Raw genomic sequence first — 20190 nt, forward strand, 5'->3', positions numbered from 1 at the left:
GTCCTGGTGATGATGTCGGTCCTGGTGATGATGTCGGTCCTGGTGATGATGTCGGCCCTGGTGATGTCGGTCCTGGTGATGATGTCGGTCCTGGTGATGATGTCGGTCCTGGTGATGAGTCGGTCCTGGTGTTGTCGGTCCTGGTGATGATGTCGGTCCTGGTGTTGTCGGTCCTGGTGATGATGTCGGTCCTGGTGATGATGTCGGTCCTGGTGATGATGTCGGTCCTGGTGATGATGTCGGTCCTGGTGATGATGTCGGTCCTGGTGATGATGTCGGTCCTGGTGATAATGTCGGTCCTGGTGTTGTCGGTCCTGGTGATGATGTCGGTCCTGGTGATGTCGGTCCTGGTGATGATGTCGGTCCTGGTGATGATGTCGGTCCTGGTGGTGATGTCGGTCCTGGTGATGATGTCGGTCCTGGTGATGATGTCGGTCCTGGTGTTGTCGGTCCTGGTGATGATGGAGGCGCCTTTTGGCAGCGCTGACACAATCCTCCATCTGTTTCAGGTAAACAACTTATCACCATGACGAAGAGACCGTAATGACGTCACGCACCGCACGTCTAACCCCGCCCCATCTCTCCTCCTCCAGTAAACAGCACGAGAATGATCTGACAGAGGGACGCAGCGTACAAGTCTCCGCCTTCTTTTAGATGCTAGCCAATTGGTGTGACTATTCGGTGACAGCTGACGCTCAGCTCCTCCCTCCGCAGGTGGCAGCCAATCATCTGGCGTGTGGCGCGCCTGGCTCCACCCCGTCCCGGAGAGGGCGCTGAGGCCGCGGCTGTGAGGCGCTGGTCATGGTGTCCGTGCTGCTGCTGTTCGCCGCGCTGGCCGGCTGTGTCCTCACCCTGCTCCTCCTGCTCCTCGTGTACCGCCGGCCGCCGCCGCCTCCCCCCGCTCCGCCGCTGTCCCCGGGGGGCCGCTCCGTGCAGCCGGACGCCTCGCTGCGGGACTACCTGGAGGGCTCGGCGGGCCCGGAGAGCTGCCACTTCCTGAACGCCATCTTCCTGTTCCTGTTCCGGGAGCTGCGGGACACGGCCGTGCTGCGGCGCTGGCTGCTGCGGAAGGTGCGGGTGGAGCTGGAGGAGCTGCTGCTGTCGCGCACGGCCGGCCGCCTGCTGGAGGGGCTGAGCCTGCGGGAGCTGAGCCTGGGCGACGCCGTGCCGGTGCTGCGCGGGGTCCGCCTGCTGCCGCCCGAGGCCCGGGACGACGAGCCGCTGCCCCCGGAGCTCAGCTTCGAGCTGGAGGCGGAGTACGGCGGCGGCCTGCGGATGGCCGTGGACGTGGAGCTGCTGTTCGGGAAGACGGCGTCGCTGTCGGTGCGGCTGGGCCGGGTGCAGGGCCGCGTCCGCCTGCTGTTCCGCCGCCTGCCCTTCACCCACTGGGCCTTCTGCTTCACGGACGAGCCGGCCATCGACTTCCAGGTGCACAGCGAGTTCGAGGGCCGCCCGCTGCCGCAGCTCACGTCCATCATCGTCACCCAGCTGAAGAGGGTGATCCGGAGGAAGCACACGCTGCCGCACTACAAGCTCAGGTACTACAGCGCCCAGCGAGCCGGGTACTACAGCGCCCAGCGAGCGAGCCGGGTACTACAGCGCCCAGCGAGCGAGCCGGGTACTACAGCGCCCAGCTCACCTCCATCATCGTCACCCAGCTGAAGAGGGTGATCCGGAGGAAGCACACGCTGCCGCACTACAAGCTCAGGTACTACAGCGCCCAGCGAGCCGGGTACTACAGCGCCCAGCGAGCGAGCCGGGTACTACAGCGCCCAGCGAGCCGGGTATTACAGCGCCCAGCGAGCGAGCCGGGTATTACAGCGCCCAGCGAGCCGCGTACTACAGCGCCCAGCTCACGTCCATCATCGTCACCCAGCTGAAGAGGGTGATCCGGAGGAAGCACACGCTGCCGCACTACAAGCTCAGGTACTACAAAGCCCAGCAAGCGAGCCGGGTACTACAGCGCCCAGCGAGCGAGCCGGGTACTACAGCGCCCAGCGAGCGAGCCGGGTACTACAGCAGCGAGCGAGCCAGGTACTACAGCGCCCAGCGAGCCGGGTACTACAGCGCCCAGCGAGCCAGGTATTACAGCGCCCAGCTCACGTCCATCATCGTCACCCAGCTGAAGAGGGTGATCCGGAGGAAGCACACGCTGCCGCACTACAAGCTCAGGTACTACAGCGCCCAGCGAGCCAGGTACTACAGCGCCCAGCGAGCCAGGTATTACAGCGCCCAGCGAGCCGGGTACTACAGCGCCCAGCGAGCCGGGTACTACAGCGCCCAGCGAGCCGGGTACTACAGCGCCCAGCGAGCCGGGTACTACAGCGCCCAGCGAGCCGGGTACTACAGCGCCCAGCGAGCCGGGTACTACAGCGCCCAGCGAGCCGGGTATTACAGCGCCCAGCGAGCCGGGTACTACAGCGCCCAGCGAGCCAGGTATTACAGCGCCCAGCGAGCCGGGTACTACAGCGCCCAGCGAGCCAGGTATTACAGCGCCCAGCGAGCCGGGTACTACAGCGCCCAGCGAGCCGGGTACTACAGCGCCCAGCGAGCCGGGTACTACAGCGCCCAGCGAGCCGGGTATTACAGCGCCCAGCGAGCCGGGTACTACAGCGCCCAGCGAGCCGGGTATTACAGCGCCCAGCGAGCCGGGTACTACAGCGCCCAGCGAGCCGGGTACTACAGCGCCCAGCGAGCCGGGTACTACAGCGCCCAGCGAGCGAGCCGGGTACTACAGCGCCCAGCTCACCTCCATCATCGTCACCCAGCTGAAGAGGGTGATCCGGAGGAAGCACACGCTGCCGCACTACAAGCTCAGGTACTACAGCGCCCAGCGAGCGAGCCGGGTATTACAGCGCCCAGCGAGCGAGCCAGGTATTACAGCGCCCAGCGAGCCGCGTACTACAGCGCCCAGCTCACCTCCATCATCGTCACCCAGCTGAAGAGGGTGATCCGGAGGAAGCACACGCTGCCGCACTACAAGCTCAGGTACTACAGCGCCCAGCGAGCCGGGTACTACAGCGCCCAGCGAGCGAGCCAGGTATTACAGCGCCCAGCGAGCCGCGTACTACAGCGCCCAGCTCACCTCCATCATCGTCACCCAGCTGAAGAGGGTGATCCGGAGGAAGCACACGCTGCCGCACTACAAGCTCAGGTACTACAGCGCCCAGCGAGCCGGGTACTACAGCGCCCAGCGAGCCGGGTACTACAGCGCCCAGCGAGCCGGGTACTACAGCGCCCAGCGAGCCGGGTACTACAGCGCCCAGCGAGCCGGGTACTACAGCGCCCAGCGAGCGAGCCAGGTATTACAGCGCCCAGCGAGCCGGGTACTACAGCGCCCAGCGAGCCGGGTACTACAGCGCCCAGCGAGCCGGGTACTACAGCGCCCAGCGAGCCGGGTACTACAGCGCCCAGCGAGCGAGCCAGGTACTACAGCGCCCAGCGAGCCGGGTACTACAGCGCCCAGCGAGCCGGGTACTACAGCGCCCAGCGAGCCGGGTACTACAGCGCCCAGCGAGCCGGGTACTACAGCGCCCAGCGAGCCGGGTACTACAGCGCCCAGCGAGCCGGGTACTACAGCGCCCAGCGAGCCGGGTACTACAGCGCCCAGCGAGCCGGGTACTACAGCGCCCAGCGAGCCGGGTACTACAGCGCCCAGCGAGCGAGCCGGGTATTACAGCGCCCAGCGAGCCGCGTACTACAGGGCCCAGCTCACCTCCATCATCGTCACCCAGCTGAAGAGGGTGATCCGGAGGAAGCACACGCTGCCGCACTACAAGCTCAGGTACTACAGCGCCCAGCGAGCCGGGTACTACAGCGCCCAGCGAGCCGGGTACTACAGCGCCCAGCGAGCGAGCCGGGTACTACAGCGCCCAGCGAGCCGGGTACTACAGCGCCCAGCGAGCCGGGTACTACAGCGCCCAGCGAGCCGGGTACTACAGCGCCCAGCGAGCCGGGTACTACAGCGCCCAGCGAGCCGGGTACTACAGCGCCCAGCGAGCCGGGTACTACAGCGCCCAGCGAGCCGGGTACTACAGCGCCCAGCGAGCCGGGTACTACAGCGCCCAGCGAGCCGGGTACTACAGCGCCCAGCGAGCCGGGTACTACAGCGCCCAGCGAGCCGGGTACTACAGCGCCCAGCGAGCCGGGTACTACAGCGCCCAGCGAGCCGGGTACTACAGCGCCCAGCGAGCCGGGTACTACAGCGCCCAGCGAGCGAGCCAGGTATTACAGCGCCCAGCGAGCCGCATACTACAGGGCCCAGCTCACCTCCATCATCGTCACCCAGCTGAAGAGGGTGATCCGGAGGAAGCACACGCTGCCGCACTACAAGCTCAGGTACTACAGCGCCCAGCGAGCCGGGTACTACAGCGCCCAGCGAGCCGGGTACTACAGCGCCCAGCGAGCGAGCCGGGTATTACAGCGCCCAGCTCACCTCCATCATCGTCACCCAGCTGAAGAGGGTGATCCGGAGGAAGCACACGCTGCCGCACTACAAGCTCAGGTACTACAGCGCCCAGCGAGCCGGGTACTACAGCGCCCAGCGAGCCGGGTACTACAGCGCCCAGCGAGCCGGGTATTACAGCGCCCAGCTCACCTCCATCATCGTCACCCAGCTGAAGAGGGTGATCCGGAGGAAGCACACGCTGCCGCACTACAAGCTCAGGTACTACAGCGCCCAGCGAGCCGGGTACTACAGCGCCCAGCGAGCCGGGTACTACAGCGCCCAGCGAGCCGGGTACTACAGCGCCCAGCGAGCGAGCCGGGTATTACAGCGCCCAGCTCACCTCCATCATCGTCACCCAGCTGAAGAGGGTGATCCGGAGGAAGCACACGCTGCCGCACTACAAGCTCAGGTACTACAGCGCCCAGCGAGCCGGGTACTACAGCGCCCAGCGAGCCGGGTACTACAGCGCCCAGCGAGCCGGGTACTACAGCGCCCAGCGAGCGAGCCGGGTATTACAGCGCCCAGCTCACCTCCATCATCGTCACCCAGCTGAAGAGGGTGATCCGGAGGAAGCACACGCTGCCGCACTACAAGCTCAGGTACTACAAAGCCCAGCGAGCCGGGTACTACAGCGCCCAGCGAGCGAGCCAGGTATTACAGCGCCCAGCGAGCGAGCCAGGTATTACAGCGCCCAGCGAGCCGGGTATTACAGCGCCCAGCTCACCTCCGTCATCGTCACCCAGCTGAAGAGGGTGATCCGGAGGAAGCACACGCTGCCGCACTACAAGCTCAGGTACTACAGCGCCCAGCGAGCGAGCCGGGTATTACAGCGCCCAGCGAGCCGGGTACTACAGCGCCCAGCGAGCCGGGTACTACAGCGCCCAGCGAGCCGGGTACTACAGCGCCCAGCGAGCCGGGTACTACAGCGCCCAGCGAGCCGGGTACTACAGCGCCCAGCGAGCCGGGTACTACAGCGCCCAGCGAGCCGGGTACTACAGCGCCCAGCGAGCCGGGTACTACAGCGCCCAGCGAGCCGGGTACTACAGCGCCCAGCTCACCTCCATCATCGTCACCCAGCTGAAGAGGGTGATCCGGAGGAAGCACACGCTGCCGCACTACAAGCTCAGGTACTACAAAGCCCAGCGAGCCGGGTACTACAGCGCCCAGCGAGCCGGGTACTACAGCGCCCAGCGAGCCGGGTACTACAGCGCCCAGCGAGCCGGGTACTACAGCGCCCAGCGAGCCGGGTACTACAGCGCCCAGCGAGCCGGGTACTACAGCGCCCAGCGAGCCGGGTACTACAGCGCCCAGCGAGCCGGGTACTACAGCGCCCAGCGAGCCGGGTATTACAGCGCCCAGCTCACCTCCATCATCGTCACCCAGCTGAAGAGGGTGATCCGGAGGAAGCACACGCTGCCGCACTACAAGCTCAGGTACTACAAAGCCCAGTGAGCCGGGTACTACAGCGCCCAGCGAGCGAGCCAGGTATTACAGCGCCCAGCGAGCGAGCCAGGTATTACAGCGCCCAGCGAGCCGGGTATTACAGCGCCCAGCTCACCTCCGTCATCGTCACCCAGCTGAAGAGGGTGATCCGGAGGAAGCACACGCTGCCGCACTACAAGCTCAGGTACTACAGCGCCCAGCGAGCCGGGTACTACAGCGCCCAGCGAGCCGGGTACTACAGCGCCCAGCGAGCCGGGTACTACAGCGCCCAGCGAGCGAGCCAGGTATTACAGCGCCCAGCGAGCCGGGTATTACAGCGCCCAGCGAGCCGGGTACTACAGCGCCCAGCGAGCGAGCCGGGTATTGCAGCGCCCAGCGAGCCAGGTATTACAGCACCCAGCGAGCGAGCCGGGTACTACAGCGCCCAGCGAGCGAGCCAGGTATTACAGCGCCCAGCGAGCGAGCCAGGTATTACAGCGCCCAGCGAGCCGGGTACTACAGCGCCCAGCTCACGTCCATCATCGTCACCCAGCTGAAGAGGGTGATCCGGAGGAAGCACACGCTGCCGCACTACAAGCTCAGGTACTACAGCGCCCAGCGAGCCGGGTACTACAGCGCCCAGCGAGCCGGGTACTACAGCGCCCAGCGAGCCGGGTACTACAGCGCCGAGCGAGCCGGGTATTACAGCGCCCAGCTCACCTCCATCATCGTCACCCAGCTGAAGAGGGTGATCCGGAGGAAGCACACGCTGCCGCACTACAAGCTCAGGTACTACAGCGCCCAGCGAGCCGGGTACTACAGCGCCCAGCGAGCCGGGTATTACAGCGCCCAGCTCACCTCCATCATCGTCACCCAGCTGAAGAGGGTGATCCGGAGGAAGCACCCGCTGCCGCACTACAAGCTCAGGTACTACAAAGCCCAGCGAGCCGGGTACTACAGCGCCCAGCGAGCCGGGTACTACAGCGCCCAGCGAGCCGGGTACTACAGCGCCCAGCGAGCCGGGTACTACAGCGCCCAGCGAGCCGGGTACTACAGCGCCCAGCGAGCGAGCCGGGTATTACAGCGCCCAGCGAGCCAGCCGGGTATTACAGCGCCCAGCGAGCGAGCCAGGTATTACAGCGCCCAGCTCACCTCCATCATCGTCACCCAGCTGAAGAGGGTGATCCGGAGGAAGCACACGCTGCCGCACTACAAGCTCAGGTACTACAAAGCCCAGCGAGCCGGGTACTACAGCGCCCAGCGAGCGAGCCAGGTATTACAGCGCCCAGCGAGCGAGCCAGGTATTACAGCGCCCAGCTCACCTCCGTCATCGTCACCCAGCTGAAGAGGGTGATCCGGAGGAAGCACACGCTGCCGCACTACAAGCTCAGGTACTACAGCGCCCAGCGAGCCGGGTACTACAGCGCCCAGTGAGCGAGCCAGGTATTACAGCACCCAGCGAGCGAGCCGGGTACTACAGCGCCCAGCGAGCGAGCCAGGTATTACAGCGCCCAGCGAGCGAGCCAGGTATTACAGCGCCCAGCGAGCCGGGTACTACAGCGCCCAGCTCACGTCCATCATCGTCACCCAGCTGAAGAGGGTGATCCGGAGGAAGCACACGCTGCCGCACTACAAGCTCAGGTACTACAAAGCCCAGCGAGCCGGGTATTACAGCGCCCAGCGAGCGAGCCGGGTATTACAGCGCCCAGCGAGCGAGCCGGGTATTACAGCGCCCAGCGAGCGAGCCGGGTATTACAGCACCCAGCGAGCGAGCCGGGTATTACAGCGCCCAGCGAGCGAGCCGGGTATTACAGCGCCCAGCGAGCGAGCCAGGTATTACAGCGCCCAGCGAGCGAGCCAGGTATTACAGCGCCCAGCGAGCGAGCCAGGTATTACAGCACCCAGCGAGCGAGCCAGGTATTACAGCACCCAGCGAGCGAGCCAGGTATTACAGCGCCCAGCGAGCCGGGTACTACAGCGCCCAGCGAGCCGGGTACTACAGCGCCCAGCTCACCTCCATCATCGTCACCCAGCTGAAGAGGGTGATCCGGAGGAAGCACACGCTGCCGCACTACAAGCTCAGGTACTACAAAGCCCAGCGAGCCGGGTACTACAGCGCCCAGCGAGCGAGCCAGGTATTACAGCGCCCAGCGAGCCGGGTATTACAGCGCCCAGCTCACCTCCATCATCGTCACCCAGCTGAAGAGGGTGATCCGGAGGAAGCACACGCTGCCGCACTACAAGCTCAGGTACTACAAAGCCCAGCGAGCGAGCCGGGTACTACAGCGCCCAGCGAGCCGGGTATTACAGCGCCCAGCGAGCCGGGTACTACAGCGCCCAGCGAGCCGGGTATTACAGCGCCCAGCGAGCCGGGTACTACAGCGCCCAGCGAGCCGGGTACTACAGCGCCCAGCGAGCCGGGTACTACAGCGCCCAGCGAGCGAGCCGGGTACTACAGCGCCCAGCGAGCGAGCTGGGTACTACAGCGCCCAGTGAGCGAGCCGGGTACTACAGCGCCCAGCGAGCGAGCCGGGTACTACAGCGCCCAGCGAGCGAGCCGGGTACTACAGCGCCCAGCGAGCCGGGTACTACAGCGCCCAGCGAGCCAGGTATTACAGCGCCCAGCTCCCCTCCATCATCGTCACCCAGCTGAAGAGGGTGATCCGGAGGAAGCACACGCTGCCGCACTACAAGCTCAGGTACTACAAAGCCCAGCGAGCGAGCCGGGTACTACAGCGCCCAGCGAGCCGGGTACTACAGCGCCCAGCGAGCGAGCCAGGTACTACAGCACCCAGCGAGCCGGGTACTACAGCGCCCAGCGAGCCAGGTATTACAGCGCCCAGCGAGCCGGGTATTACAGCGCCCAGCGAGCCAGGTATTACAGCGCCCAGCGAGCCGGGTACTACAGCGCCCAGCGAGCCGGGTATTACAGCGCCCAGCGAGCCGGGTATTACAGCGCCCAGCGAGCCAGGTATTACAGCGCCCAGCGAGCCGGGTACTACAGCGCCCAGCGAGCGAGCCAGGTACTACAGCGCCCAGCGAGCCGGGTATTGCAGCGCCCAGCGAGCCGGGTACTACAGCGCCCAGCGAGCCGGGTACTACAGCGCCCAGCGAGCCGGGTACTACAGCGCCCAGCGAGCCGGGTACTACAGCGCCCAGCGAGCCGGGTACTACAGCGCCCAGCGAGCCGGGTACTACAGCGCCCAGCGAGCGAGCCGGGTACTACAGCGCCCAGCGAGCGAGCCGGGTACTACAGCGCCCAGCGAGCGAGCCGGGTACTACAGCGCCCAGCGAGCGAGCCGGGTACTACAGCGCCCAGCGAGCGAGCCGGGTACTACAGCGCCCAGCGAGCGAGCCGGGTACTACAGCGCCCAGCGAGCGAGCCGGGTACTACAGCGCCCAGCGAGCGAGCCGGGTACTACAGCGCCCAGCGAGCGAGCCGGGTACTACAGCGCCCAGCGAGCGAGCCGGGTACTACAGCGCCCAGCGAGCGCGCCGAGTATTACAGCGCCCAGCGAGCGCGCCGGGTTTTACAGCGCCCAGCGAGCGAGCCGGGTACTACAGCGCCCAGCGAGCCGGGTACTACAGCGCCCAGCGAGCCGGGTACTACAGCGCCCAGCGAGCCGGGTACTACAGCGCCCAGCGAGCGAGCCGGGTACTACAGCGCCCAGCGAGCCAGCCGGGTACTACAGCGCCCAGCGAGCCAGCCGGGTACTACAGCGCCCAGCTCACGTCCATCATCGTCACCCAGCTGAAGAGGGTGATCCGGAGGAAGCACACGCTGCCGCACTACAAGCTCAGGTACTACAGCGCCCAGCGAGCGAGCCAGGTACTACAGCGCCCAGCGAGCGAGCCAGGTACTACAGCGCCCAGCGAGCCGGGTACTACAGCGCCCAGCGAGCCGGGTACTACAGCGCCCAGCGAGCCGGGTACTACAGCGCCCAGCGAGTCGGGTACTACAGCGCCCAGCGAGCCGGGTACTACAGCGCCCAGCGAGCCGGGTACTACAGCGCCCAGCGAGCCGGGTACTACAGCGCCCAGCGAGCCGGGTACTACAGCGCCCAGCGAGCCGGGTACTACAGCGCCCAGCGAGCCGGGTACTACAGCGCCCAGCGAGCCGGGTACTACAGCGCCCAGCGAGCCGGGTACTACAGCGCCCAGCGAGCCGGGTACTACAGCGCCCAGCGAGCCGGGTACTACAGCGCCCAGCGAGCCGGGTACTACAGCGCCCAGCTCACGTCCATCATCGTCACCCAGCTGAAGAGGGTGATCCGGAGGAAGCACACGCTGCCGCACTACAAGCTCAGGTACTACAAAGCCCAGCGAGCGAGCCAGGTATTACAGCGCCCAGCCAGCCGGGTACTACAGCACCCAGCGAGCGAGCCAGGTATTACAGCGCCCAGCGAGCCGGGTACTACAGCGCCCAGCGAGCCGGGTACTACAGCGCCCAGCGAGCCGGGTACTACAGCGCCCAGCTCACGTCCATCATCGTCACCCAGCTGAAGAGGGTGATCCGGAGGAAGCACACGCTGCCGCACTACAAGCTCAGGTACTACAAAGCCCAGCGAGCGAGCCAGGTATTACAGCGCCCGGCGAGCCGGGTACTACAGCGCCCAGCGAGCGAGCCAGGTATTACAGCGCCCAGCGAGCCGGGTACTACAGCGCCCAGCGAGCGAGCCGGTTACTACAGCACCCAGCGAGCCGGGTACTACAGCACCCAGCGAGCCGGGTACTACAGCACCCAGCGAGCCGGGTATTACAGCGCCCAGCGAGCCAGGTACTACAGCGCCCAGCTCACGTCCATCATCGTCACCCAGCTGAAGAGGGTGATCCGGAGGAAGCACACGCTGCCGCACTACAAGCTCAGGTACTACAAAGCCCAGCGAGCGAGGTACTACAGCGCCCAGCGAGCCGGGTATTACAGCGCCCAGCGAGCGAGCCGGGTATTACTACGCCCAGCGAGCCGGGTACTACAGCGCCCAGCAAGCGAGCCGGGTACTACAGCACCCAGCGAGCCGGGTACTACAGCGCCCAGCGAGCGAGCCGGGTATTACAGCGCCCAGCGAGCCGGGTACTACAGCGCCCAGCGAGCCGGGTATTACAGCGCCCGGCGAGCCGGGTACTACAGCGCCCAGCGAGCGAGCCGGGTATTACAGCGCCCAGCGAGCCGGGTACTACAGCGCCCAGCTCACGTCCATCATCGTCACCCAGCTGAAGAGGGTGATCCGGCGGAAGCACATGCTGCCGCACTACAAGCTCAGGTACTACAGCGCCCAGCCAGCGAGCCGGGTACTACAGCGCCCAGCCAGCGAGCCGGGTACTACAGCGCCCAGCCAGCGAGCCGGGTACTACAGCGCCCAGCGAGCCGGGTCCTACAGCGCCCAGCGAACGTCCATCATCGTCACCCAGCTGAAGAGGGTGATCCGGCGGAAGCACACGCTGCCGCACTACAAGCTCAGGTATTACAGCGCCCGGCGAGCCGGGTACTACAGCACCCAGCGAGCCGGGTACTACAGCGCCCAGCTCACGTCCATCATTGTCACCCAGCTGAAGAGGGTGATCCGGCGGAAGCACACGCTGCCGCACTACAAGCTCAGGTACTACAGCGCCCAGCCAGCGAGCCGGGTATTACAGCGCCCAGCCAGCGAGCCGGGTATTACAGCGCCCAGCGAGCGAGCCGGGTACTACAGCGCCCAGCGAGCGAGCCGGGTACTACAGCGCCCAGCGAGCGAGCCGGGTACTACAGCGCCCAGCGAACGTCCATCATCGTCACCCAGCTGAAGAGGGTGATCCGGCGGAAGCACACGCTGCCGCACTACAAGCTCAGGTATTACAGCGCCCAGCGAGCCAGGTATTACAGCGCCCAGCGAGCCGGATATTACAGCGCCCAGCGAGCCGGGTACTACAGCGCCCAGCTCACGTCCATCATCGTCACCCAGCTGAAGAGGGTGATCCGGCGGAAGCACACGCTGCCTCACTACAAGCTCAGGTACTACAGCGCCCGGCGAGCGAGCCGGGTGCTACAGCGCCCAGCGAGCCGGGTACTACAGCGCCCAGCGAGCCGGGTACTACAGCGCCCAGCGAGCCTGCCAGATACTACTGCGCCCAGCATGCCGCACTGCGAGATCAGGTACTACTGCGCCCAGCATGCCGCATTGCGAGATCAGGTACTACTGCGCTCTCCGCTCTGGCGTGCGCACTCCGCTCTGACGTGCGCTCTTCGCTCCCACAGGTACAAGCCATTCTTCCCGATGCAGGTGGTGCCAGCTGAGGACGGGGAGGATCGGACACTGACGCTGCAGGACCTGGGCCTGACCGAAGGGCGGCTGAAGGTGTCTGTGATTGACTGCAGCAGGTGAGTGCGGCTCCTGGTGCGGGTGATCGGTGTGGTCTGATGTTGCTGCTCCAGCCCTGAGGACTGAGGCCTCCCCCATCCCGACTCTCGTCCGCGTCTCCTCGTCCGCCCCCCTCCATCCCGACTCTCGGCCGCGTCTCCTCGTCCGCCTCCCTCCATCCCGACTCCCGGCCGCGTCTCCTCGTCCGCCCCCCTCCATCCCGACTCTCAGGCGCGTCTCCTCGTCCGCCTCCCTCCATCCCGACTCTCAGGCGCGTCTCCTCGTTCGCCCCCCTCCATCCCGACTCACGGCCGCGTCTCCTCGTCCGCCCCCCTCCATCCCGACTCTCAGGCACGTCTCCTCATCCGCCTCCCTCCATCCCGACTCTCGGCCGCGTCTCCTCATCCACCCCCCATCCCGACTCTCGGCCGCGTCTCCTCGTCCGCCCCCCTCCATCCCAACTCTCGGCCGTGTCTCCTCGGCCGCCCCCCTCCATCCCGACTCTCCTTCTCTGACTCTCCTCCTCATCTTTCCAGGCTACTGATCTTTGGATCCTATGACCAGGAAACACATATTCACTGCACCCTGGAGATCAGTGGTGCCCCTTGGAAGGAGAAGACCAGGACCTCCATCAAGACGGTAAGAACCACTTTCTTGTTCCTGGGCGCTTTTCATAGCCCGACATTGAGGTTTACACAGGTGGGGTTTTGTGAAGTCCAGTAGGACCCTCACCCAAGTTCCTGACTACTGGCAGCTGCGATCTGCATAGAGCTCAGAATCGAGGGTGACCTATTCGGGCCCACAGTGGAACCTCTTCTCTACTCTTTCCCCAGTCTTCTCCAGTTTCTTGTGCAGGTGCTTAGGTCCCGAACCCTGAACCTCATGCAGTCCTTCATTTTATTGCTGCTGCAGCGCCTCTTCTGACCAAAAATTAAAAGAAAAAAGGAACGCTCAATATGTAAAACTGTTGGGTGGGAAATAGACGAGAGACTTGTTGGAGCCTCTCACCAGGATCTGCGGCCTGAAGCTAAAGACTGAAGCTTGGAAGACACAGCCGCTTTTCCCAGCAAAGCAGGCACAAAACTGGACCAGGAAGGAGAAAACGCAGATCTGCCTGACGAGGGGCGAGTCGTGCGCCCATCGCAGACCCCTGCTGGGGGCTCCCACCCTTAAAGGGGTTTTCCCACAAACTGAATTTCATTTTAATCAATATATCTTGGAATAATCATTTCCACAATTGTACTCTGTATAAAATGTTCCTGTGCTGAGCCAATAGTATAAATGTGCCCCCAATGTGTACTGTGTAATGGCCGTGTCTGACAATAGAGACATGGGCGGATCAGACCACATCTCCTGGGCATGGGGGAGAAAAAGAGTATACAGACAGGACTGCACGGGATCACAGCTCTTGGGCAGGGGGGTATAAAGAGTATACAGACAGGACTGCACGGGATCACAGCTCCTGGGCAGGGGGGTATAAAGAGTATACAGACAGAACTGCACGGGAGCACACCTCGCGGGGGTGGGGGGGGTTAATATACAGGCAGGACTGCATGGGATCACAGCTCCTGGGCAGGGGGGAATAAGAGTATACAGAGAGGACTGCACGGGATCACTGCTCCTGGGCAGGGGGGAGTAAAAGTATACAGACAGGACTGCACGGGATCACAGCTCCTGGGCAGGGGGGAATAAGAGTATACAGACAGGACTGCACGGGATCACTGCTCCTGGGCAGGGGGGAGTAAAAGGTAAAAGTATACAGACAGGACTGCACGGGATCACAGCTCCTGGGCAGGGGGGAGTAAAAGTATACAGACAGGACTGCACGGGATCACAGCTCCTGGGCAGGGGGGCGGGGGAGTAAAAGTATACAGAAAGGACTGCACGGGATCACAGCTCGTGGGGGGGGGGGAGTATACAGACAGGACTGCACGGGATCACAGCTCCTGGGCAGGGGGGAGAAAAAGAGTATACAGACAGGACTGCACAGGATCACAGCTCGTGGGGGGGGGGAGTATACAGACAGGACTGCACGGGATCACAGCTCCTGGGCAGGGGGGAGAAAAAGAGTATACAGACAGGACTGCACAGGATCACAGCTCGTGGGGGAGGGGGGGGGGAGTATACAGACAGGACTGCACGGGATCACAGCTCCTGGACAGGGGAGGAGAAAGAGTATACAGACTGTGGAGACGGGGTCAGCGGGCGCCCCGGTCTGCTCTACCGAAACTGCATGGTTAATTGCACCAAACATAGCCATAACACTAGTCAGACAGCACAGGGTGAGGGTAACAGTGTCAATGCTTTATTGAACCACAAAACAGGCAGACAACACGTAGAACTTTCCCAACAAAGTACCCAAGAATGGTGCACGTTAGGGTCTCGACCTTCCTCTGACCCGCCGGGATAAGAGCAGCTGAGACTTCAGAGCTTCCATCTCCATGAAGCCAGATGACTGGTGGGTCCCACTCGTGGCTTTCCCCAAACGTATCCTTGGGGCTCAGGTGTCCAGTGGGTCCAAATCCCTACTGCCCCAAATGTATCCATGGAGGGTCCAAATCCCGACTGCCCCAAATGTATCCATGGTGGGTCCAAATCCCGACTGCTCCAAACCTATCCATGGTGGGTCCAAATCCCGACTGCTCCAAACCTATCCATGGTGGGTCCAAATCCCGACTGCTCCAAACCTATCCATGGTGGGTCCAAATCCTGACTGCTCCAAACCTATCCATGGTGGGTCCAAATCCCGACTGCTCCAAACCTATCCATGGTGGGTCCAAATCCCGACTGCTCCAAACCTATCCATGGTGGGTCCAAATCCCGACTGCTCCAAACCTATCCATGGTGGGTCCAAATCCCGACTGCTCCAAACCTATCCATGGTGGGTCCAAATTCCGACTGCCCGAAATGTATCCATGGTGGGTCCAAATCCCGACTGCTCCAAACCTATCCATGGTGGGTCCAAATCCCGACTGCTCCAAACCTATCCATGGTGGGTCCAAATTCCGACTGCCCGAAATGTATCCATGGTGGGTCCAAATCCCGACTGCTCCAAACCTATCCATGGTGGGTCCAAATCCCGACTGCTCTAAACCTATCCATGGTGGGTCCAAATTCCGACTGCCCGAAATGTATCCATGGTGGGTCCAAATCCCGACTGCTCCAAACCTATCCATGGTGGGTCCAAATCCTGACTGCCCCAAACCTATCCATGGTGGGTCCAAATCCTGACTGCTCCAAACCTATCCATGGTGGGTCCAAATCCTGACTGCCCCAAACCTATCCATGGTGGGTCTGCCACAAACCTATCCATGGTGGGTCCAAATCCCGACTGCTCCAAACCTATCCACGGTGGGTCCAAATCCCGACTGCCCCAAACCTATCCATGGTGGGTCTGCCCCAAACCTATCCATGGTGGGTCAAAATCCCGACTGCCCCAGGTTCCTACAGTCAGACATGGCCATTGCACAGGACACAGCGGGGTCACATTTATAATCCGCACAGGAACATTTTATTTAACCTGTTAACGGCCGCTGTTGCGCATTAGACCGGCGGTCAGTAATGGGCCGTATTCCCTCACTGCTGTTGCAAAATGGTGATGGGGAATAAGGGAATAGCGCCACGGTGATTCCCGTGTGTGTCAGCTGGATATTACAGGTGACACCGTGCAGTATCGGGCCAGGCTGGTTTTGTGAGCAATCTGGCCCGAATAACCCCTTAAATATCGGTCAATCACGACACCGGTATTAAAGTTGTTGCAAGGATGTCACAAGACCCCCTTGGTAACAGTCGGACCCCAGCGATGAGCATCCCGGGTCCCGATGACTACCATGGTGCCTTGCGGTCATGTGATGATCCCAGGGTAAGGCGGCCTGTGAGATCCAGCAGGCACAGGGACAGTGTGACCCTGCAGTACACTAGTACAGGGTGAGACCAGTGATCACAGCAAAAACTATCCATGTCCCACAGTGAAAATGTGAAAAAACACAAAAGAAAGTGCACCCAAATCACTAGAATCCATTTTGCCAGACAAAGCGCAGCGTTTGTGATTAGGTAATAATAATAATAATAATAATAATAATAATAAATAAAAAAGCGCCTGGAATGGCCCGCTCCATAAAACTGGCATGTTATTTATTCCCTTTGTTTAATGCTGTAAAAAAAAAAAAATCAAAGCGACATTTTGGGGATTTTTTTTAATCATATTGACTCACAAATAACGTGAATAAAAAGCGATCCGAAAATTACATGTAAAAAAAAAAAGAAATGATATAAATGAAAACACCGAACCGTCCTGCAAAAACAAGCGTTAATATGGCAGTCTGCAAAAAAGTGACATCTCTCAGAATATGGCAACTAAAAAACTACTTTTATAAAAAAGCATTTCTATTGTGTGATGGCATCAAAACCTAAAAACCCCAATATAAATCTGGTATCGTAATCGCACCGACCTGAGGAATAAATCCGCCTCATCACTGCCCTGTGCAAAAATAAACCTAAGAACGGCTCTTGTGCTGCTCTCCATTTGTTCATTCTGCCGCCCAACATCGGAGTAGGGCTCTCCTCAGTTATCCTGCGCTCTCCGCTGAGCACTTACATCAGGGATTCCGTGTAAATTCCCCAAAACCGCGATTCAGACAGAACCCCAGAAGGAACCGCTCACTTATGAGGCAGATGGTCACTTTGGACTGGTCCGTGTTCCGGTGCTGTCCCACCGTTTTAGGGGTCTCTTTAGCTCACAAGTGTGGGCGATAACGGATAAAGATGGAGACCACCGGAGCAGACCCCAAACGGGAGTACAAAAGGTCTGCGTCCGCCTCATGGTGGGTGCTTCCCTCGGGGTTAGTCACATTTCTGTGGGATAAGTGCTCAGGGTAGAACACAGGAATGTGATCCAGCCTTATTCTGAAAGTGATCAAAAACTGTAATGTACCCCAAAATGTCACCAATAAAACCCCTAATTTATGCCGCACAAAACCAGCCGCCACTCAGGTCCATCGTCTGTCACTGGGACTATGGGGGTCCGACATTACTGCTAGAACAAAGACTCAGGAAAAGCAAAGGCTCCCACCCCCCAAATATTATCCAGTGACTTCTCTGCTCCCAAATGTCCACCCCCCTCCTGAGCCCCCTGTACCAAAACCACAGTGAGGGGCCACATGTCTGGCATCATTGTAATGGAGAGAAGGCACTCTGGGGGGCTACAATATGGGGGGCTACAATATGTGGGGGCTACAATATGTGGGGGCTATACACTCTATGGGGGGCTACAATATGTGGGGGCTATACACTGTATGGGGGGCTACAATATGTGGGGGCTGTACACTATGGGGGGCTACAATATGTGGGGGCTATACACTGTATGGGGGCTACAATATGTGGGGGCTATACACTGTATGGGGGCTACAATATGTGGGGGCTATACACTGTATGGGGGGCTACAATATGGGGGGCTATACACTGTATGGGGGGCTACAATATGTGGGGGCCGTACACTGTATGGGGGGCTACAATATGGGGGGCTATACACTGTATGGGGGGCTACAATATGTGGGGGCTACAATATGTGGGGGCTATACACTGTATGGGGGGCTACAATATGTGGGGGCTACAATATGTGGGGGCTATACACTGTATGGGGGGCTACAATATGTGGGGGCCATACACTGTATGGGGGGCTACAATATGTGGGGGCTACAATATGTGGGGGCTATACACTGTATGGGGGGCTACAATATGTGGGGGCCATACACTGTATGGGGGGCTACAATATGTGGGGGCTACAATATGTGGGGGCTGTACACTGTATGGGGGGCTACAATATGTGGGGGCTATACACTGTATGGGGGGCTACAATATGGGGGGCTATACACTGTATGGGGGGCTACAATATGTGGGGGCTACAATATGTGGGGGCTGTACACTGTATGGGGGGCTACAATATGTGGGGGCTACAATATGTGGGGGCTGTACACTGTATGGGGGGCTACAATATGTGGGGGCTATACACTGTATGGGGGGCTACAATATGTGGGGGCTATACACTGTATGGGGGGCTACAATATGTGGGGGCTATACACTGTATGGGGGGCTACAATATGTGGGGGCTGTACACTGTATGGGGGGCTACAATATGTGGGGGCTATACACTGTATGGGGGGCTACAATATGTGGGGGCTATACACTGTATGGGGGGCTACAATATGTGGGGGCTGTACACTGTATGGGGGGCTACAATATGTGGGGGCTGTACACTATGGGGGGCTACAATATGTGGGGGCTATACACTGTATGGGGGCTACAATATGTGGGGGCTGTACACTGTATGGGGGGGCTACAATATGTGGGGGCTGTACACTATGGGGGGCTACAATATGTGGGGGCTATACACTGTATGGGGGGGCTACAATATGTGGGGGCTATACACTGTATGGGGGGCTACAATATGTGGGGGCTATACACTGTATGGGGGGCTACAATATGTGGGGGCTATACACTGTATGGGGGGCTACAATATGTGGGGGCTGTACACTATGGGGGGCTACAATATGTGGGGGCTATACACTGTATGGGGGGCTACAATATGTGGGGGCTATACACTGTATGGGGGGCTACAATATGTGGGGGCTATACACTGTATGGGGGCTACAATATGTGGGGGCTATACACTGTATGGGGGGCTACAATATGTGGGGGCTATACACTGTATGGGGGCTACAATATGTGGGGGCTATACACTGTATGGGGGCTACAATATGTGGGGGCTATACACTGTATGGGGGGCTACAATATGTGGGGGCTATACACTGTATGGGGGCTACAATATGTGGGGGCTATACACTGTATGGGGGGCTACAATATGTGGGGGCTATACACTGTATGGGGGCTACAATATGTGGGGGCTATACACTGTATGGGGGGCTACAATATGTGGGGGCTATACACTGTATGGGGGGCTACAATATGTGGGGGCTTTACACTGTATGGGGGCTACAATATGTGGGGGCTATACACTGTATGGGGGGCTACAATATGTGGGGGCTATACACTGTATGGGGGGCTACAATATGTGGGGGCTATACACTGTATGGGGGCTACAATATGTGGGGGCTATACAGTGTATGGGGGGCTACAATATGTGGGGGCTATACACTGTATGGGGGGCTACAATATGTGGGGGCTATACAGTGTATGGGGGCTATACACTGTGTGGGGGTCTACACTGTATGGGGGCTATACGCTGTATGGGGGCTATACACTGTATGGGGGCTATACACTGTATGGGGGTCTACACTGTATGGGGGTCTACACTATGGGGGCTATATGCTGTATGGGGGCTATACACTGTATGGGGGGGTCATACACTGTATGGGGGTCTACACTGTATGGGGGTCTACACTGTATGGGGGCTATACACTGTATGGGGGTCTACACTGTATGGGGGTCTACACTGTATGGGGGCTATACGCTGTATGGGGGCTATACACTGGGGCTATACACTGTATGGGGGTCTACACTGTATGGGGTCTACACTGTATGGGGGCTATACACTGTATGGGGGCTATACACTGTATGGGGGCTATACACTGTATGGGGGCTATACACTGTATGGGGTCTACACTGTATGGGGGTCATACGCTGTATGGGGGTCTACACTGTATGGGGGTCTACACTGTATGGGGGTCTACACTGTATGGGGGCTATACACTGTGTGGGGGTCTACACTGTATGGGGGCTATACACTGTGTGGGGGCTATACACTGTATGGGGGTCTACACTGTATGGGGGTCTACACTGTATGGGGGCTATACGCTGTATGGGGGCTATACGCTGTATGGGGGTCTACACTGTATGGGGGTCTACACTGTATGGGGGCTATACGCTGTATGGGGGCTATACGCTGTATGGGGGCTATACGCTGTATGGGGGTCTACACTGTATGGGGGTCATACACTGTGTGGGGGCTATACACTGTATGGGGGTCAT

At 60.6% G+C, this 20190-nt stretch overlaps 1 protein-coding gene across 1 annotated transcript; it reads left to right on the plus strand.

Annotated features, from left to right (window-relative positions):
• Nucleotides 1–764: 764 nt before the first annotated feature.
• Nucleotides 765–12927, plus strand: LOC138656616 (PDZ domain-containing protein 8-like). Its single transcript, XM_069743727.1, has 3 exons — nucleotides 765–1538; nucleotides 12102–12224; nucleotides 12741–12927. The coding sequence occupies exons 1-3, from the start codon at nucleotides 802–804 to the stop codon at nucleotides 12925–12927; spliced, it is 1047 nt and encodes a 348-aa protein (XP_069599828.1). The 5' UTR covers nucleotides 765–801.
• The last annotated feature ends 7263 nt before the right edge of the window (nucleotides 12928–20190 follow it).

Source organism: Ranitomeya imitator, unplaced genomic scaffold (assembly GCF_032444005.1).
Source record: "Ranitomeya imitator isolate aRanImi1 unplaced genomic scaffold, aRanImi1.pri SCAFFOLD_66, whole genome shotgun sequence".
Classification (NCBI taxonomy): domain Eukaryota; kingdom Metazoa; phylum Chordata; class Amphibia; order Anura; family Dendrobatidae; genus Ranitomeya; species Ranitomeya imitator.

Coding starts and splice junctions, on each gene's coding strand:
- LOC138656616 (XM_069743727.1), top strand. CDS start 802: ATGGTGTCCGTGCTGCTGCTGTTCGCCGCGCTGGCCGGCTGTGTCCTC. Junction 1,539..12,101: donor CTGCCGCACTACAAGCTCAG/GTACTACAGCGC, acceptor TCGCTCCCACAG/GTACAAGCCATTCTTCCCGA. Junction 12,225..12,740: donor TCTGTGATTGACTGCAGCAG/GTGAGTGCGGCT, acceptor TCATCTTTCCAG/GCTACTGATCTTTGGATCCT.